Source organism: Phocoena sinus, chromosome 1, assembly GCF_008692025.1.
Source record: "Phocoena sinus isolate mPhoSin1 chromosome 1, mPhoSin1.pri, whole genome shotgun sequence".
Classification (NCBI taxonomy): Eukaryota; Metazoa; Chordata; class Mammalia; order Artiodactyla; family Phocoenidae; genus Phocoena; species Phocoena sinus.
In genome coordinates, this window is record NC_045763.1 from 169829463 (window position 1) to 169849558 (window position 20096).

General features: G+C 35.3%; 2 protein-coding genes across 3 annotated transcripts in view; one reads left to right on the forward strand and one right to left on the reverse strand.

Moving 5' to 3' along the window:
- Window positions 1-12019, reverse strand: part of SPATA17 (spermatogenesis associated 17) — a 191923-nt gene extending 179904 nt beyond the window's left edge. For both annotated transcript variants that reach the window (XM_032626523.1, XM_032626480.1), the window contains exon 1: window positions 11923-12019. In XM_032626523.1, the coding sequence (XP_032482414.1) occupies window positions 11923-11990 (68 nt within the window). In that variant the 5' untranslated portion in view covers window positions 11991-12019. The remainder of the gene's footprint in view (window positions 1-11922) is intronic.
- Window positions 12020-12322: 303 nt separating this feature from the next.
- Window positions 12323-20096, forward strand: part of GPATCH2 (G-patch domain containing 2) — a 202166-nt gene continuing 194392 nt past the window's right edge. Inside the window, 1 exon segment of the mRNA XM_032634110.1 lies at window positions 12323-12464. Within this exon segment, the coding sequence (XP_032490001.1) occupies window positions 12409-12464 (56 nt within the window). The 5' untranslated portion in view covers window positions 12323-12408.

The window sequence follows — 20096 nt, forward strand, 5'->3', positions numbered from 1 at the left end:
GATATTTCTGCCACAGATACATACCTTGAATCTAATAGAGGAAAAATCAGACAAACTTAAACTGAGGGAAATTCCACAAAAAAACTGATCTGTGTTCTTCAAAGGGGTCAAGGTCATGAAAATTGAAGAAAATTTGAGAAAATGCTCTATATTAAAAATAACCAAAGAGACAAAACAAACAACATTTTTTGCTATAAATAACATTATTGGGACAATTGGCAAAGGTTGGAGTCTGAAGATTAGATGGTGGAAATGTACAAATACTAATTTCTTGATTTTGATGGTTGAATTGTGGTTACGTAGAAAATGTTCTTATATGGAAAAAGAATTTGCAAGGCATCAGACTGCAACCCATCCCCATTTTGTTTTTGAAAGAAGTCTCTCTGTACTGTATTGCAACTTTTATGTAAATTTGAGATTGTATACACACACACACACACACACACACACACACAAGAAAGAAGGGCATCTCATTATTGTTTTAAATTCTTCAAACACTTTTCATAGCTTAAAATATATTACTTAAAGTAGACTTAAGAGTAAGGGAAATTATCATGCACAAAGAAAACCATCTTACAATGATAAAAATGTTAATTTATCATATCTGTTAAGCAGATATGATCATTTTAAAGGCATATGCACCTAATAATAAAGCTTCAAAATACATGAAGCAAAACCTGACAAAACTAAAAGGAGAAATAGACAAGTCCACAATTATAGTTGGGAACTGCAATATATCTCCCCAAATAATTGATAGGACAACTGTACAGGAAATCCTTAACAATATAGAAAATGTGAATATTTATCAACCAACTTGATATAATTTATATTTATAGAACACTCTACCCAATAATATATATTTGGTATGTCTTCAAATTAATTGATCTTTTATTTGCAATATTTTAGTCTGATGTTTAGTCCACCTAGTGAATTATTTCTTTCAGATGCTGTTTTTTTGTTGTTTTGTTTTGTTTTGTTTTTTGAGGTACGCGGGCCTCTCACTGCTGTAGCCTCTCCCGTTGCGGAGCACAGGCTCCGGACGCGCAGGCTCAGAGGCCATGGCTCACGGGCCCAGCCGCTCCGCGGCATGTGGGATCTTCCCGGACCAGGGCACGAACCCGTGTCCCCTGCATCGGCAGGCGGACTCTCAACCACTGCGCCACCAGGGAAGCCCTGCTGTGTTTTTTTAATCTCTGAAAGTTTCATTTGCTTCTTCTTTATATTCCATTTAACTTCTCATTATGCTCATATTTTCCTTTAAGTCTTTAAATTCTGAGTCACTATTTAAAAATCCTTGTCTGCTAATTTTATTATCTTTGTATTTCTGGTCTGTTTTTATTAACTGATTTTTCTCCTCCTTGTTATAGGTCTTAGTTTGCTACATTTTTGTCCTACTAATAATTTAGGAATAGATGCTGGATACTATGAAGGTTATACTGTTGAGAATTTGGATTTTGTTCAGAAATTACCTCCAGGAATAAAGAGGGGTAATTGTCTGGATAATGTAATTTGTTTCCTTTCTTTTAGAGATCCTAATCCTGCACTGTCTGTTGCATCCATGTCTAGAAATAAGTTTTCATATATTTTGTTCAGTCTTCTAATTTTTCATGGTGGGAGGGCAAGTTTTGTACCAGTTACATCTTCATGGACACTTATTTTATATATTTAATTTTACTTTTCCAAAACAAAATTTGGGGGAATTCCCTGGAAGTCCAGTGGTTAAGACTCAGTGCTTTCACTGTTGAGGGCCTGGGTTCAATCCCTGGTCGGGGAACTAAGATCCCACAAGCTGGGTGGTGCAGCCAAAAGAATTAAAATTAAAATTAAAAAAAAAATAAAAACAAATTTTTTGTCTTAGAACAAATTTTTACCTATTTATTTACTGTTTATTTCACAAATAATACATGAACATCCAAAGCTTAATCTAAAAATTTAAACCATATAGAAAAATAGAGAAAAAAATTGATTCCATTTCAACCTACCTTATCCTCCAATTTTCAAAATCTAATCATTATTAACAGCTTGTTATATGATTCCAGATCCATATTTTTGTGTCTCTATGTATTTATACATAAAAATTTCATGCTAAATGTATTACATGCTTTCTATGACCTCTTTTTTTTACTTTGTCTCAGAGATTTTTATGTTATTACGTATAAATATTTTCACTTTTTTAAACTGCCACTTAATATTCCATCATGTGAATATGCCTTTATTTATTTAGCCAGATTAGTTACAAATACATATAAGTCTCTTCTGTGTTTTTCCTATTAGAAATAATGCTTTAATGTATGCCTTTATACATAACCCTATATATAAAATACTCTGTGCACAAATTGTGTACATATTTCTATAGGGTAAGTAGATACAGTCATATGCATTTTGATGCTATTGTAAATTATATTATTTTTGTAGTTTCAAATTATAATAGCCCACTGCTATTATATTAAAAAAATTGATTTTTGTGTATTGTATCCTGCAATCTTGCTAAATTCACTTTTTATTTCTAAATCATTTTGTTTGTAGGTGGTTTAGAGTTATATATGCATAAAATTGTGTTTTCAGTGAATAAAGACAATTTTATGGAGGTTCCTCAGAAAACTAAACATAGAATTACCATATGATCCAGAAATCCCACTTCTGGGAATATACCTGGACAAAACTATAATTCATAAAGATACATGCACCCCTATGTTCATAGCTGCACTGTTCACAATAGCCAAAAAATGGAAACAACCTAAATGTTCATCAACAGATGAATGGATAAAGAAGATGTGGTACATATATACAATGGAATACTACTTAGCCATAAAAAAGAATGAAACAATGCCATTTGCAGCAACATGGATGGACCTAGAGATTATCATACTAGATGAAGTAAGTCAGAAAGAGAAAGACAAATACCATATAATAACACTTACATGTGGAATCTAAAATATGACACAAATGAACATAACTACAAAACAGAAACAGACTCATAGACATAGAGAACAGACTTATGGTTTACCAAGGGGGAGGGGGAGGGGGAGGAATGGACTGGGAGTTTGAGATTGGTAGATGGAAACTATTACATTTAGAATGGATAAACAACAAGGTCCTAATGCACAGCACAGGGAACTAAATTCAATATCCTGTGATAAAACAAAATAGAAAAGAATATTAAAAAAAGAATGTCTATATGTGTGTAACTGAGTCACTTTGCTGTACAGCAGACTGGCACGACATTGTAAACCAACTCTACTCAATAAAAAAAAAGACAATTGTAGTTCTTCCTGTGCAATTTTAACCCCTTTTATTTATTTATCATGCAAAATTTTAAATTACTAAGGAAAGTGTGGATAGTTCAATAAATGGTGTTGAGACAACTGTATGTCTACAAAAAAAAATTAAGTTATTATCTCACACAATACATGCATAGAAATATAACTGCATAAAGAGTGAAGGAAAAATGTAATAAAACTTTAATATTATCAGTAAATACAGAAAATTTTCTCATAATCATGGGCTGGAAAAGACTCTTCAAAAATAGGCTAAAGGGCTTCCCTGGTGGCGCAGTGGTTGGGAGTCCGCCTGCCGATGCAGGGGACACGGGTTCGTATCCGATCCGGGAAGATCCCACATGCCGCGGAGCGGCTGGGGCCCGTGAGCCATGGCCGCTGAGCCTGCGCGTCCGGAGCCTGTGCTCCGCAACGGGAGAGGCCACAACAGTGAGAGGCCCCTATACGCAAAAAAAAAAAAAAAAAAAAAAAAAAAAAAAAAAAAAAAAAATAGGCTAAAATTCCCCAAAGCCAGAGAAATAGATTGACTAATTTGACTACATAGAAAACTGAAAGATAGTATGGTAGACATTACCATAAACCTAAAATATATGTATTGGCTTTGGGAGTAGGTGATGGGGGAGCCAGTAGAGGAGTTCTTAAGGCCACTAAAGAGACAATTTAGGCTAGAAGAGTGGAGAGGTAACAGATTAGAAGCTAGATAAAGAAATACCTGCATTATGTATTAGTGATACAATTAGCAGGACTGTTGCCTGTAACTGCTTGTTGATTGAAAATGTACTAATGACTTTTTGAACCTGCACAAAGATGTCTAGGAAGAATACTGAAAGTGCCAACTGGATTCTTTTAACTGCGTAGAATAAGGGGTATCTCATAAATCTCAGCATCACAATGCTTATCTAAATTTAACCATAATACTACATACAAGTATAATTGCTCATCATTGTTTCTGTTACTTCTTTTGTTCTTCCCCTATCCTCAAATCCTTGTTATGATTTAATTTTAATTTGATTACACAGAGTACTTTCTAGAGAACATTTCCTCAGGTTGGGTACATGGATGATGTAACTCTGAGTCTTTACACGTCTAAAAATATCTCATCAAAAGAATGAATAAGATCTTTGCTAGGTTTAGGATTTTTAGTTGTTACCTTGAATAATCGATAATTATTGTCCTTTTCTAGGTCTCTGTGTTGCATATGAGCCATCCAATGCTGAACTCCTTCCTTAGCAAATCACTTTTCTCTTTTCTATCTATATTAGAAGCTTGTAAAAATTTTTCTGTATCCTTGGATAGATAATAACCAAGAAGTATGTCTTCCAAAAGAAAATCCTGTCTAGGACTCAGACAGTCCTTTCAATTCAAAGCCATACTCATTCTTCAGTTTAGGAACATTTTCTTCTAGTATTTCTTTATTATTAATCTATCTCCTTCCCATTCCTACTCCATATTCTGCAGTGACTATTATTCATATACTAAGTCCCATAGATATGTCTACCACATTGCTTTCCTGAAACATTTATATTTCAGTTATGACTATCCTATTTTTTAATTGATTTCTTACATTTTTAAGCTGAAAAGAATTTTAATTGGTTCCAGTAATTTTTTTCTCTCTAATTTTATTTCTGTAAAAGTTCTCATTATATTTTTACTAAAGTTTACATCTGTGTCCTCCATTAGTTCTAACTCCACAGTAGCCACCTATTCTGGCTTCTTAGCTTAATCTCCTTCCTCCAAACTAAAGTTCCCTTGTATGGCTTATGAATTTTCTCTGCCTATTTATGTTGATAGATATTCAATTGCTTGATATCTAGGCAGGACTGCCTGCTCAGGTCACTAGGGCAGTAGCGTACTGACAGGCAGTAAAAGTTACTGTAAAAACGTTCTCTGTTCAATGAGCCAGCAGTGAACATGTTGGGGAACTGAGATCTCTCTTTCGGTGCCTGAGGCATAGGTATTCGTTAAACCAGTTCCAGGTCAGGAGGATTCCAGAGCTTCCATGGTCAAAGAAAAGAAGCTATTCATTCTCAGAAGTGATTCTTCAAGCTTTTGGTAGCCGATTTTGGAGACATACCAGAGGTCCTGCTAGTATCTGCATCATCTGTGGACTACCAGATGCAGGCTTCTTTCTAAGCAGTGGGGTTCTTGGTCCTTATAGCTGTGTTTCCCTTATTTTGAAAATTGAGTTGTCTAAACACAGATGTGCAAGGGAGAAAAGAATAAGAGCTCCTGGCTTAGACTCCCATCTCTCCTTCTCCCTACTGAATTTTTGTTTTCTAGAAATTCTTCAAAATTACTGGTCTACTAATTGCATGCTTTTTTGTTCTTAAAATTTTGTACATTTAGTCTTTAAAAATTTTTTTACACTTAACTGTATTTTGAATGGAATCAAAGGAGAAGTACACATAAATGCTTAGTATGTCTTCTGATCTAATTCCTCATCTAGTTATTGCTGGTACCAAGAAGAGCGACTGATTTTTCTAAGTTTACCTTGTAATCACTTTATCAAATTCATTTTATTTCTAAGAGTTTTTAAGTAGATTATCTTGCATTTTTTCAGCTTTATAATTTCATGATCTGTAACCAACCTTTACTTCTTCCTAATATTTACTAATAAATATTTATTTTATTACAGTATTGGCTACAATTTCCAGAAAAAGATTCCGAATAGTAGAATTAATGTGTATTTTTCTCTTGTTTTTGAATTAAATGGAACTATCGATATTGTATTTCATCAATACACATGATGTTGGCTATTGGTTTTAGAAACATATTCTTTATTATAAGCACATTTCCCTTTATTTCTCATATATAAAGATTTTTTTAACTTGAGAATTTTATCTGAATGATGGTTACACGGGTATACACATACGTAAAAATTATTAAGCTGTACACTTATAGTTCATGTACTTCATTAAATGTACATAATTTATCAAAATTTTTAAAACTTTTATAAAGAAAAGAAAAATACTCATAAATAAATAAATTTATCAACTGCCTTTCTTATATCCGATGAGTCGATCATATGCATTTTATTCTTTGCCCTCCTGTTGTGATTTCAATATTATGATTTTACTGGGTGCTAACTAATGTGACAAAAATCATTTAATTTTCTTAGTTGACATCTCAATAGGCATTATTGCCTCATTTACAGATGAGAAAGCTGATATTTAAAGTGTTTAACTAAGGTAAGAGTATAAATTTAAGAGCTTAAGTTTAAGCCTAAAGTAACACAGAATTAGGCTTTCAACTGTTCCTGTACTCTGGCATAAATCATCCTTGTATGCTTGGCAGAAGCCTTGCTAAATTTTACTGGTCAGAATTGAGTCCCACTGAACAGAAAAATCAGCAACTAATTAGAATCAGAGGAAGAGACTCGTGTCTATCCGACTAAGTGCTATTTACAATCTTTAGGCTATTAGGACCAAGATGATTGTCCAAAGTCAAGGACATCAAACCAACTAATTAAACTAAGAATACAGTCAGGAACCTTTGACTATGTTGGAGTTAGAAACAAATTAATTATGTTTATGGGAATAATGGATTCCAGAATCAGGCCAACTTAAGGAACATTATACTTTAGGTTGACACAAGGTAATGAAGTTCAGGTAAATTGCTGGTCTTGTACTGGAGAGTACTTGCCATACCAGGTGTGTCCCTTTCCTCAACCTGACCTTAGAAAGGCAGGTTAGACCTTATGTATTTGATGTACCTAATTCCATGCAGGGACTTGATTTAAAGTCCCCATACTCCAAGCATAAGGTTTGGACTGAGATGAATCAAACTTCATTAGATCTTGGATCTTTTTGAACAAGTACCTTACACTTTCAAGATCTCATTTTCCTCCATTGTAAAGTAGGAATAATAAAAACCACTTCATATGATTACTGTGAAAGTCAAAATAAAATAATATTTGTGAAAGCACTTAACAGAGTTCTCAGCACATAACAGATATTCAATTGCATTTATTTCTCTTTCTACTCCCTTCTCTCTATCCTCACGCACTCCCCATGCCCCGTTTCAGAGGGTAAGGGATCTGGAAATTTGAGTTAGCCACTTGGTCTCTACAGTGTCTCTGGCAAACTTCTAGCCCTCTTCCTGAGCAACCGCTTCTCAATATTTCCCTACACATACCCTTCAGCTAAGTTAATTAGAAGAGATTTTGACATATATTAGGTTAATTTCTGCTTATCTACCTTTAGAAAACTATATATGGTTTAAAATGATTTCAAATCTTATTTATTTTTCTCATAAAGCCAAATTTGACTTTAATTTTCTTAACAAGCAAAACAGGCCACAAAGAGTTAAACGAATAAACGATGGAATTGGAGGAGGAAAGCAGAAAAAAGAAAACAAAATCAAAATGCTCTACCAATTTCAAAATAAGTTCGGAGTTTTCTTCATTTTTAAAGACAGAAGTCAGATCAAGTCACTCCTCTATTGAAAATCCCCTATGACTTCCTATCTTAATCAGAGTAGAATCCAACATCTTTACTATGGCTTAAAAGTTCCAAATGATCTGGCTTCCAACCCTGTCCTGCAACACATTCATGCAGGCTTCTGACAACAGGGCCATAGCACTTGATGTTACAGCTCCTGAAGGCTCATCCCTGAGATCCCTATCTAGTAGGCCTATTCATCCACTTTTATTAGGTCTCTGTTTAAATATTACCTGATCAGAGGAGCAACCTCAGACCACTCTATTTAAAACAGGATGTTTGTTCACGCTTTGCTCACCCTACCTTGCTTTATTCTTTTTGGTTACGATCACCTCAAGACAAAATATTATATGTAAGTTTATTTATGTTCTGTCTCCCTCATGACTCTTTTGTTCACTGCTGTATCCTCAATACCTAGAACAGTCCTTAGCACATAATAGGTGCTCCATTCATATTTAATTAATCAGTGAATATTTAATTCATAAATATAGTATTGAGAATCTAAGTAGAGTGCATTAAGTTCTCATAAGAAATGTTAGAAATAAGTTCTCTTCTGAATAATATTAAAATCTAAAACAAAAAAATAAAGCACAGCTTCTACATGAGAAGTCATGACAGAGAGGGACAAGAATTAAAAAGTAGCTTAACATAGGGTGAACATGTAAAATGCCTATATATCAATATGTATATGTAGAAATGAATCACTTTGCTGTACACCTGAAACTACACAGCGTTGTAAATCAACTCTACTCCAATATAAAATAAAAATTAAATTAAAAAAAAAAGAAATGAACTTAACCCATCACAAATTTCCTGGGTTCTAATTATTTAAAACCCTAAAATGTGCTATTTGTGAAGAGAAATATACAAAAGTGATATGATTAACTCAGATCAGATAAAAGAGGATCAATATTAATATTACAAGTTATATGTTACTGCAATAAATCTGTTTAAAGAAATAATAAAAATAATTTTTAAAAACTGCAAGTAGTATTCAAAGGTGAAACATTTTGAACATTCAAAAAAGACCAATATATAGCCAATAATGAAGAGACACACACCAGTACACATATATAAGCTAAATAACATGACATAAGAGGATACCACACAGTGGAAACTCAGTGGAATTAAGTGGAAGACGGACATTTTGAACTCATTCCTATTAGCATTTGACAGATCAACTAGATGAAATTTAAATAAGGATATGGGGAAAATGAACAATATGATTAATGGACATACACCAAATTCTTCTTTCCACAAATAGGACAGTATAAATGACCAATAAGTCACAAAGAAATCTCAGTAATTCAGAAGAATAGAAATGAAACTAGGAAGTAATAGTGAAAGTTTAAAAAAAAAAAAAAGGCCAATACTTAGTCAAATAACAACTGTGTATTATCTTTGTGCCACCCTGTAACATCCTAGACACAATATTCAGTCTCTTTGATGAGTAGACCACCAAACATGAGTGCCCACCAAACATTTCTTGTGGGAGCAACTTCCCAAAGGGCTTGGACAGGTTTGATAATGCACAACTCTACCTATGCCCCTAGCTTTCTTATCACATCAGCTACCACCATATTTGCTTTTCACTTCTTGGAATTCCAAATCTTTCCCCTATGTTAGGCAGAGAAGCTTCTCTCTTCCTGGCTGGACACCCAGGCCCTGGAGGATTCAGGTGCTAATCTAAGCACTTAGTCATAGTATATTTTTCCCAGCAAAGCCATGTTTCAACTTCAGAGGCAATCTGGTGCCAGCTGTTAGGTAGAAACATTTTTGCCACTGTGTTGTTACCAACATAGAAGACAATAAAACAAACCAAGAAGAATTAAAATTGTTTCTTCCAACTCTGGTGCCTACATGCTAATGGAGTTGAAACAGTATGCTCATGCCATTTGGATTTCTGGATCTTGGTGCTTCCTGTCAGTTAATTCATCAAAACCAGTGTAGTGGGAAGAAAATCTTGTCTAGTATGGTAGTGAAGAGCATAAGCCTTAGAGTTGGGTTTTTTGGTTTTGAGACTTAGTAGCTGTATGACCTCATACAAATTATCAATCCATCTGAACCTTATTTTCTTTGCCTCATGTAAAGAAGGAATAAATATATAACTTGTACGGACGTTTACAAATTAAACGATAGGCCCATACACCATTTTTTTTTTTTGCTTACAAAGTCTCCCTTTTTATGCAAAATGGGGCCTGACAGGAACTCTTGTGAGAAATGCAGATTTGCTGGCCATAACTGAGACCCACTGAGTCAGAATCTGCATTTTACCAAGACCCTCAGGTGATTCTCATGTACACTGAAGTTTGCAAAAGAACTAATCTAGTCAATAACAGATGAGAAATGACAACAATCTCTTAAGGAAATTGCCCGTTTAATTTTTCATATACTAACATTTTATATGGTTTTTGCTCCTATGCTAATCAATACCCTTTTTTTTTTTTAACTAGGCAAACTTGGAAGTTTTGATTCCTTCGTGATCTTTAGAGACTTTCCTTCATACTGAAAATATTAATAATAAATGAAATGGAAGGAATGCCAGCCTATTCTCATCATGGCCTTTGTATGGCCCTAGTTTTTTCTCCAGACCACCTCCAGCTTTGGGAAAATGTGCCCATTGTCAAAAGTCAGGAGATGGAGACAAAGATTAACACTGAAATCTTTAGAAAAAAATTATGTCTGTTTGCAGTTGCGTGACACTTCACCAAGCTTTTCTAGAACACTGTTCTCAAGCTCTAAAAATATAGATTAATACATTCACTTGTAAAGTTTTGAAAACCAAATGAACACTGTATGGAAAAGTTCCTAATGCAATGCCCAGCATATAATCAGTGCTCAAGAAATGTTAGCCATTTCCCTTCCTGTTCATGCTTGCTCTGTTGTAATTATCTTCTAAATGCCTATATTCCATATTAGGCTGTGAACATCAGAGGGATGGAATTTATTTCTTTTAGATATCTAAGTCATAAATACAGGACCTTCCACATAATTTATCTATAATTATAGATAATACATAATTTCTGTCTTTAGCTATTTTTCATACATTTATGTAAACCAGGACCAATGATTGATTGAAAGATTCATTTATGGAATTATTAGACAAGTAATTATTGTGCAGCTAAGAGGGATGATACTTATATATCTCATATATTATCTCACAACAGAAGGTAAAATTAAATTGTGATCAAGTGCTGTAAAAGGTACACGGTGCTCTAAGAATGTAGTAGGTGAGAAAACTGTTAGAATAAGAACAGCTCAGCAAGATTCTGTCTTCTTGGCATGTTTTCCATTGGTCTAGCATGTCGCTATCTTTTACTATGGTCTGATTTACTTTTTTTGGATTTTTTCTTAAGTTGGAAAATCTCCTGAGGCACTGCTTCCAGAAGGCCAGTGTTCAAATGAACCACTAGTGAGAAGATTAGGTGTAGAGAGATGGATAAGGCCGCTAGTGTCTTCCTTAGCCCTCTTCTATTAATTAACATATTGGTACTGATTATCCTGTCAGAATAGTTTAGAGGGCTTCCCTTGTGGCGCAGTGGTTGAGAGTCCGCCTGCCGAGGCAGGGGACACGGGTTCATGCCCCGGTCCGGGAAGATCCCATATGCCGCGGAGCGGCTAGGCCCGTGAGCCATGGCCGCTGAGCCTGCGCGTCCAGAGCCTGTGCTCCGCAACAGGAGAGGCCACAACAGTGAGAGGCCCGCGTACCACACACACAAAAAAAATTATAGTTTAGATACTGTCACTTCGGGAAGACAATTGAGTCACAGAACAGTTGAGTTCAATGATATTTGTGACATAAAGGAGGTTCAAATCCCCAGGTAGATGGGGGATACTCTGAGCTCACCCAGCTGAGGAACCTGGGCGACCCCAGTCAGGCCATTAATCCTTCCACAAGGAGGACACAGGTTTCATCACATTGCTGAGTGATTATGTCAAAGGAAAACACTTCATTTTACAATTTTAATTATACTGAAATTTAAAAAATCATCTCCAGTTGATAACCATGGCTTCCTGTATCTATAATTCCCCTGTATGCTAACACTACTTTTAAATTTGCGATTCTGTTTGCAGCCCACAAATGACGAAGAGAAGTGGGTGGTACTCAGCGAGTTAGGGAATTTGCTCATAGGAAGCTCCTGTTGAGGAATAACGGGCTGGGGATGAAGCCAGGCCTTTTCGCGCTCCCCCAGTTGATGCCCTACCTGTTCCTGTAGTAGTACTGATGTGCTACAGTCGTCAACCGAGCTTGCAACCGGGCTAATGTGGCCATAGCCTCAGCGCGCCAGCTGCACCACTGGAGTTACTCTGGGTCTCCTAGGCAACCGGGCTAAACCATTCCGCTGGTCCCGGGGGTTCAACTTTTCGTTGACTTTACATTTTCTCCCTCACACTATTTCAGTTTCCGGAAGACTAGAAAGAAAAATTAAGAAATTTTTCTTATGAAAAATTTCAAATTATTGGCTTCTATATCTTCTGCGAGCAAAAGGAGGAGACTCTCGGAGAAGGAAGCTGGGGTGGGGGCGGGGAGGAGAACTAATGGTTGCTCCCGGCATCCGGTTTCCGCCTCCAGTCGGCTTCCGGAAGCTCAGCTCAAAATGCTGAACTGCTCCTGGGAAGCCGCTGGTGCTGTGGCAGTTGGAGTCTGTTCTCGGGCCTGAGGCTCGAGGCCAGGCTCCTGGGTGTCGTTAATGTTCGGGGCCGCCGGGCGCCAACCGATCGGAGCTCCAGCCGCCGGGAACAGCTGGTGAGGCTGGCGGCCCAGGGGATGGGAGATCTGGAAAGGGTGTGATGGCCGGAGGCCGCTGGACCTGGAATGGAAGGGGGAGGGAGTTGCGATGGATGATCTGAAGACCTTTAGGCCTTGCACTCACTCGTGCCTGGGATGGACGCAATTTGAGGAAGGCGTTGAGGTGTGTGCTAAAGATTTGCGAAGGAATACAGTTTAATGCTTGCTGATGGCTTGTCTACCACGCCACGATAATTTAGGCGTGAACCTTTCTGTATTCCAGGAGCAATTCATTTCCTCATTGATTGTTGACAAGACGAGGATACAGAAGAATGTATCTTAATATAGGCTTTATTTCCTCATTTGCCTTTTTAAATTTACTAGATTATCCCAGGTGTTTTGGAAGATCAAATCCCAGAAATCTAGACTCCTGGAAGTTCGCCCTCCTACCCCGGGTTTTTGGAGTAGGAGTAACCTACCAGTTTCTGCCCCTTGAACGTTCCATTCTAGTTCAGATAAGATGTGCATGGGGTGTCCCTTGAGAACATGTAAATGTCAGGATTAAATTTGGAGTTCGACTACAGTATCATAGCACCAACGCCACTTTAGAATAATAAACTGCTTTGACTTGTCAGGGTGCTTTCACAAATACACACACTTTACCTTTATGACAGCCCTATGCTAGGAGATGATCAGAGGCACAGAATAGTTAAGTGACTTGTCCAGTGTTGCCATGCATCCTTTAGTCCTAGAGCTAGAAGCTGGGTTTTGGATTTCTAGTTGAAAGCTCTGTAATTCCGGTCTTGTTTTTCTCCCAAACCCTTTTCCTCCAAGTCTACCTAAGACTAACAGTGAAAGAAGCAAAATTTCCACTGACTGGCCTCAAACATAAAGTGTTGAACAACAGGTGAAATGCAGCTGTAATATGTCTGTCCATTCCTAGATCTGCAGCAAATGAGAATATGGGGGATTCTAGTAGCCTGTGATCTGAAGAATTTCTTTTGCATGACCTATCACTGAAAAGTTAAAAGAATATCTTGCCTAAAGTGTTTTGAATGACATCATATCATCCTGTAGTTCATTTTATAATGAATATAGACTTGTTTATGCTCCTTTTTAAAAAATTGTCTTAGTTGAAATATAGTTGATGTACAATATTGTATTAGTTTCAGGTGTCCAGTATTATGATTCAGTATTTTTACAGATTATTCTCCATTGAAAGTTATTACAAGATAATGCGGAGGGGCAAATTAGGGGCATGGGCTGAAGACATACAAACAACTATGTATAAAATAGATTAGCAACAAGGATATACTGTATAGCACAGGGAACTATAGCCATTATCTTGGTTATCCTCCTTTTAAATGCTCACATTATCCTGTGAGAAAAATAGCACTTTTTAAAAAAAATAGTGAAGCAATTAGCATAAAATAAAACACATAGTTCTTAAGTGTTTAGTATTTTTAGTTTTGACAGTTGTATACACTGTGTAACCACAACACAAAACAAGATATGGGACATTTCCATCACCTCAGGGTTCCCTCTCCAGGGTACCTTTCTTAATGTTTCACCATTAAGCATCTCTTTAAGAGAGGGGGGGGGAAGACAAAATGTGCTCTGTAGACTGGTCTGCTCTTGTTATAGTGATACTGATTTGTGTGATAAGTGACTATTTAATTTAAAAGTATGACTCTTTCAACTCCTTTCTCACCCTTCCACCTTCCACCCAATTCATGGTTAGGTACCTCTTTATAATATAGAGATACTATGCCTGTGTGTTTTATGCCAGTGACGAAATATCAGTGCCACTAGGGATGCTACTACTAAGCAGTTATTTGGTGCCGGGTTTTAAGTACATGTATCATCTCTTGTAAGTTTTTTGAGGTAGGTGCTATTATTTTTTGCATTTTAGAGGTGGTGAGACAGGAGCAAATGTAGTTTAAATATACACCCAAGTATCATATTTGCAGTATGATTCCAGTATATCTAAAAAAAAAAAAATTCTTAACTCTCCTAGCATACTGCCTATGTGTCCGAATGAAATTCCATATCACAAGGAGTATATAAACCGGAAAGTATATGCCCAGATTCGTTAACCAGGCTAGAATTCCTGATGTATCTAACTCCCATCTTGAGTTCAACTTTTTCTCCAATGTCCGGGCTGGTTTTTCAATTTTCAGGCACCACATGGGTAAACGTAGATGATTCCTTTCTTTCTTAATAGTTTGTTAAAAGGTAGAACTGATATATTATTTTATAATTTAAAAGCCTAAGGAAGAAAAGTTTTATACAATTAAATAATAAAAATTCTATGTTTTTTTGTGTGTCAGGAAATATGTTTTTTGTGCAAGTTATTATATAACTTTAGTTATTTAGTTAACTATTATATAACTAGTTATTATATAATATAGTTCATATTATATTTTTATAAAATCTTTATAGCTGGGAATGTCTATCTTCTCTTCCTGCCACCTCATTCACATACAATTTTGAAAGTAGGGTCCAAAAAGTATCTATTTTGGTACTTAAAATGTTAACCTGCCTTTTAAAATTTGAGTCATTTAATGGACAAATCACATTTAGAATTTTGACACACTTTATTACTTTTTACTTTATTAGTGCTTTATATTTAAAATCAATTTCTGAGGGTTTTTTTGGGGGGGACAAAGATTTTGAAGGTTGAACTGAACAGATCTTTTAAATTAGTTCTTGATAATGAAACTATTGAATCATTATTGATCTACTGAGCTATAGTATCTATTTATTTCACTTTATGTGGCTTTGCTTTAAAAGAAAGCCCATTACAAATAAACTATTGATTCTGGACCTTTTCTTCTATCATTTCATTTCTATTTGCTATTTTGATTTTCTTTAGGTCTGGAAAACTGCATAGTGAATATGTGCTTTTTAAATAACTGCTTTTTTTTTTTTTTTTTTGGCCTTTTGTCTTGAACTCAGTTTCATACTGTCAGGTTTGTCTGAGTCAGGTTTCTGTAGTTTGAAATCTGGATTGTTCAAATTTTCAGTCAAGTCATATATTTCCTTTGTTGTTTGTTCATTCATTGTCATTGATTGGTTTGTTCATCCAGCAGACTTTTTTAAAACATCTGTTATGTGCCAAGCATTATGGTAGGTACTTGTAATTAATATTCAGTTGTCTTCATTCTCATTCCTATTCTAGGAATTCAGAATATATTCAAAAATATTGAGTAGTCACCATGTGTGAGCAATGCGTGAGACTCATTTCCTAAATATTATAAGGTTGCCTAGATGCACTTTAATATCTGCTTGTTAACAAGAATTGTCCTGAATTATTTTTTAGGCTTTACATTACTTGTTTTAGACATTGACTTTATTTCCTTAGACAGTTATTTATTCAATAGTTTACTTTTTGAAAGTGTTAACAGTATAAGGAAAGAAGTTTGAATGACTCTTGAAGTTGTTAAATGAAAAAAAATCAAAAGAATGATCTTCACATTTCAATAATGAATGAGCTGCCTTATTAGATCACTATTTGGAAAATAAAATTAGAAAATCACTGTTTAGAAAGTAGAATTAGATTTTTTTTTTTTGGTAAAGCCATGTATGAACTGCTTTTTGTCACGTTGCTAGGGTAAGGAGGAAAGAAAGCTTTCTGGGGGTTCCTGTGGTGACAGAAGTGACAAAGTAGTGGCTGCCAGCAACACCTCTAGTTGAGTGCAAGTCAGTAGAACTTTTGCTCCCATCATTGGAAATGAGTTTATCTGTTTGGTGGCGAACCTTGTGGCTCTTAACTTGGAAGGATGATATCCTTTCATCTTTTTTTTTCTTATATCTGTATATTAATTATTAGGATAGGAGTAGGTCAAATACACAGCATTAATTTTTTTTTAACCTGAGATTTTTGGGTTTGTTTGTTTTTTAATCGATAAAAGTCTTTAAGGAAGTACTTAAATTTCTTGAAATTCTATGAAAGATTTTTACAAATGTCTGTTTACTCCTCTCTCACCGTCATTCAGAGAGGTTCAAGAACTCAGAAAAGTTGATGGTCTTCGCTTTTATTATAACATATTCAGGATTCATAGTATACTTTGTACCTTAAAAGAAGAATGATTTGATATTTCAATAACAGTTTCCTCTTATTTGTGTGTAGAGGTTGTTGAAAGATGAAATAACTGCTCTCACACATAAGTACCCATTCTTATCCTCACAGAATCCCTACAAGATAGTCATACACATTTTTATGATGAAGAAACAGAATCAAAAGATAAGTAATTTGTCCAGGGTCCTCTGGCTGATGACTATAGTATAATTTAGCTTCCAAATTCTTGCTTTGACTCTTAAAGCTCATGTTCCCTACAGTTTCCTCCCAGCCTTTTTTTCCCCCTAGTGAATTCTATTCCATATTTATTGCCTAGTGTCAATGTAAAGTTATAATTAATCATTTGCATGTTTCAGAATAAGATAGATTCCCCACCCCCCATGCTACTTTTTTAAAAAAGAGAGAAGATTACTTACAATTAATGGTTTATATTGATATGTCAAGGAATTTCTAAACTAGCCCAAGTGTTACCATTTAATGTTAGAGTTATTCTTAATTTCCTATGATCTGTCCCAAAATACATAAATAGAGAAAATTGAAGATGTAATCTCTTAATAGGTTACTAGACTGAGATAAAGACTTGTTTGAACAAATAATATTACCATTAAGGAAGGAAATCTGTAAATTCCTATGAGCAGCAGAAATCTTAATCAAACTTTAGAACATTCTTATGAATCATATTTTGTTAAATTAGTCATAAAATTTAGCCCTTGATGTGGCATCTTTAAGGCTCATCATTTGCCTGTTTAGTCTCCCACGGTCATGGTCTACAGTATTATGTGTACATTTTAATCTGTTTGGCTATTTGCTATATACTTTTAGGACCAACCAACCTTTCCTATCTTAAGTAAAAGCTAACATGAATATCAAGGTATGCTAATTCCAAAACTATTTTCTTCTTAAGCTTGTGGTAGTAATAGTATATATTCATCAGCATAGTTCTTGACTATGTACTGTCGGTTCAGTGTTTTTGTACTCACTGAATTTTTTTTTTTTTTTTTTTTGCGGTACGTGGGCCTCTCACTGTTGTGGCCTCTCCCATTGCGGAGCACAGGCTCCGGACGCGCAGGCCCAGCGGCCGCGGCTCACGGGCCCAGCCGCTCCGCGGCATGTGGGATCCTCCCGGACCGGGGCACGAACCCGCGTCCCCTGCATCGGCAGGCGGACCCTCAACCACTGTGCCACCAGGGAAGCCCCTCACTGAATTTTTATTCATACAGAATCTAACACGTAAACCGTTATTCCCTTAAATTTTTGAAGCCAATTGAACAGTTGTATTTAGCAATAGGTACCTTTTAGCACTCCACTCCTAAAATTACTTAACTTTGTAGAAGATCTAGTCTTTTACAGAGATGAAGATGAGAATTTTACCATGTACGAGGTGGTAAAGAGTTTAATTTTTTTTTCCTTAACTAGATATGTGAAAGCTGTAGTCGATTACCCTTTAGGTATATCTGGAAGATTTTTGTTTTATAATGAACTTGGTGGGTTTATTCAGTAGACACACATGTCCATCCTCTTGTTATAGTTATTTTATCGGTATCCAGAAAAGGAAATTATTCCCTAATTTTCCTATATATGCTATATTTTTCCCTTCTAGGAATAGTAGTTATTGCCAATACAGGCTTCAAAAAAGTAATAATCATTGACAAAATGGTTAGTTGTTGGTTATTGGGGGGAATTTGTTTTCTGGGCTTTCTTGGACTTTAACTCCTGCTATGCCTGCTTCTACATTGTTGACTCCCTTTGAGGCCCTTGGTTCTTCGGTCAACTTGTCAGTTCTTTGAGGACATAGGAGCAGTAACTTAGGAGTAGGGCAGCTTCCTGATTCTTCTTCCTTGAACCAAAAAGATTCAAAAAAACCCTTAAACTCAGTGCAGTGTTTTCTACATTAACTCATCTTCCTCACTCTAGAGCATACATTGTTTAGGAAGCCCTTTTCTGAATTAATTAGAACTCGGTGTTAAAGGAAGCCAAGGAGAGAAATTCACTCATTTTACTGGATGTTTAATGTTGCCTGGAGGAGGACAAACAAACAAACAAACTTGACCTTTGGCCAAATATTCTTACCTGAAACTGGCATATCAATTTCTGGATTGATCATACATTTTATAGATTGCTCAGCATAATATAATACCACCTGAAAAAACAAAATGCTTATCTATTCAAGTCATTTCCTTTTTCAAAATCCAACTTTATATAAATAGTGGGACTGTAATTTTATTCTATTCATTTGGACTAGCTTGAGAAAACGATTAGTGAAGTGTTCTCTTAGACATTATACTCAGTGCAAACTATTCCCAAAAGATTTCATTTCCATTGGGTTCCAAATGAAGAGAAATTGTTTTATAAATGTGAATATAAAACTTACAAATTAGCTAAGTGGTAATTCACTGGATTTTACTATAATTCAGTCTTTAAAACTATGGTTGCTTAATAAACATAGATTTTTGTACAGAAAAGTTAACGTATTTCCAGTTTTCGCCTCCAGTAAGAAAGGGCTTATTTAGGAAAATATCTTTAGGATAGAATGTTTCCGGGCAATGGTCTTCAGTAACTGCCAAGGCAAAGGAAATAAATGAGCTATTGATCATGTGATGGTCTCTTATAATGACTATTTCTGTGAAGCTTGTTGATGCCAGTTTTACCTGAGAGGTGTAAGTGAAGCAGCTTGACTAGCTGTAATAGTACTGGCTCATTTACAGGGGTTTTGGTTGAGATTGACTTGCAGGACTGGTGAGTTGAAACTAAAGGGGAAAAAGTGATTTGAACTCTGAATGTCACTTAAATGTATTTTTTCTATGTTTTTATAGGGGTTTTTTTGAAAAGCCTTTTAAAGTAGTTTTTTCGTTGATTCATGTTTGAATCACATCATGGAATAAATTAGATTCTTCTAGTTAAAATACTTTTTATTTTCTCTTAAGAAAATCAATATAAAATCAGATAAGGCTGGCACAATTTTAATAATGTTATAAAGAAATTTTGCTTTCACTTTTAGTAATAGTATTGGTTATATTTGGTTAAACTGCATTAGTCACAGCAGTATAATGAATTAATTTAAATGAAATTAATGAATAGTATCAAATTTCAGTAGATTAAATCTGATGTGCTAAGCTTTTTCTAATGTTAGGACCATTACATTTTCTCTTCTAAAGTAAAGCACTAAAGTTTAACTTCCAAAATAACCTGCAGTTTTAGTTGGAGATTATATTCATGCATTGAGTTAATTGATTTCATATTACTATTTAGAACCAGTCATTCACCCATTGATAAGAAAACTATTTCTTTAAAAAGCAAATTCCTCCAGAACCAGGTGATACTGAGTCTTCCTTTAGACAAAGGATCTTTATTGTAGTACATGTTAAACTGGCTTCCAGTGAATTATTTTAAAGGTACAGTATTGTTTTCAGAGATAATAATTCTCAGACTACGTTTCCTCCAAAGAAGTAGTGTTAAAGGAAAAAAACAAAATATTCACTGCAATAAACGGAAAACAAAAAAGGCAATTATTAACATTTAGGTATTGAAATAAGATCCATTTGGCTTATCAATGTAGTTGGAATTGTAGC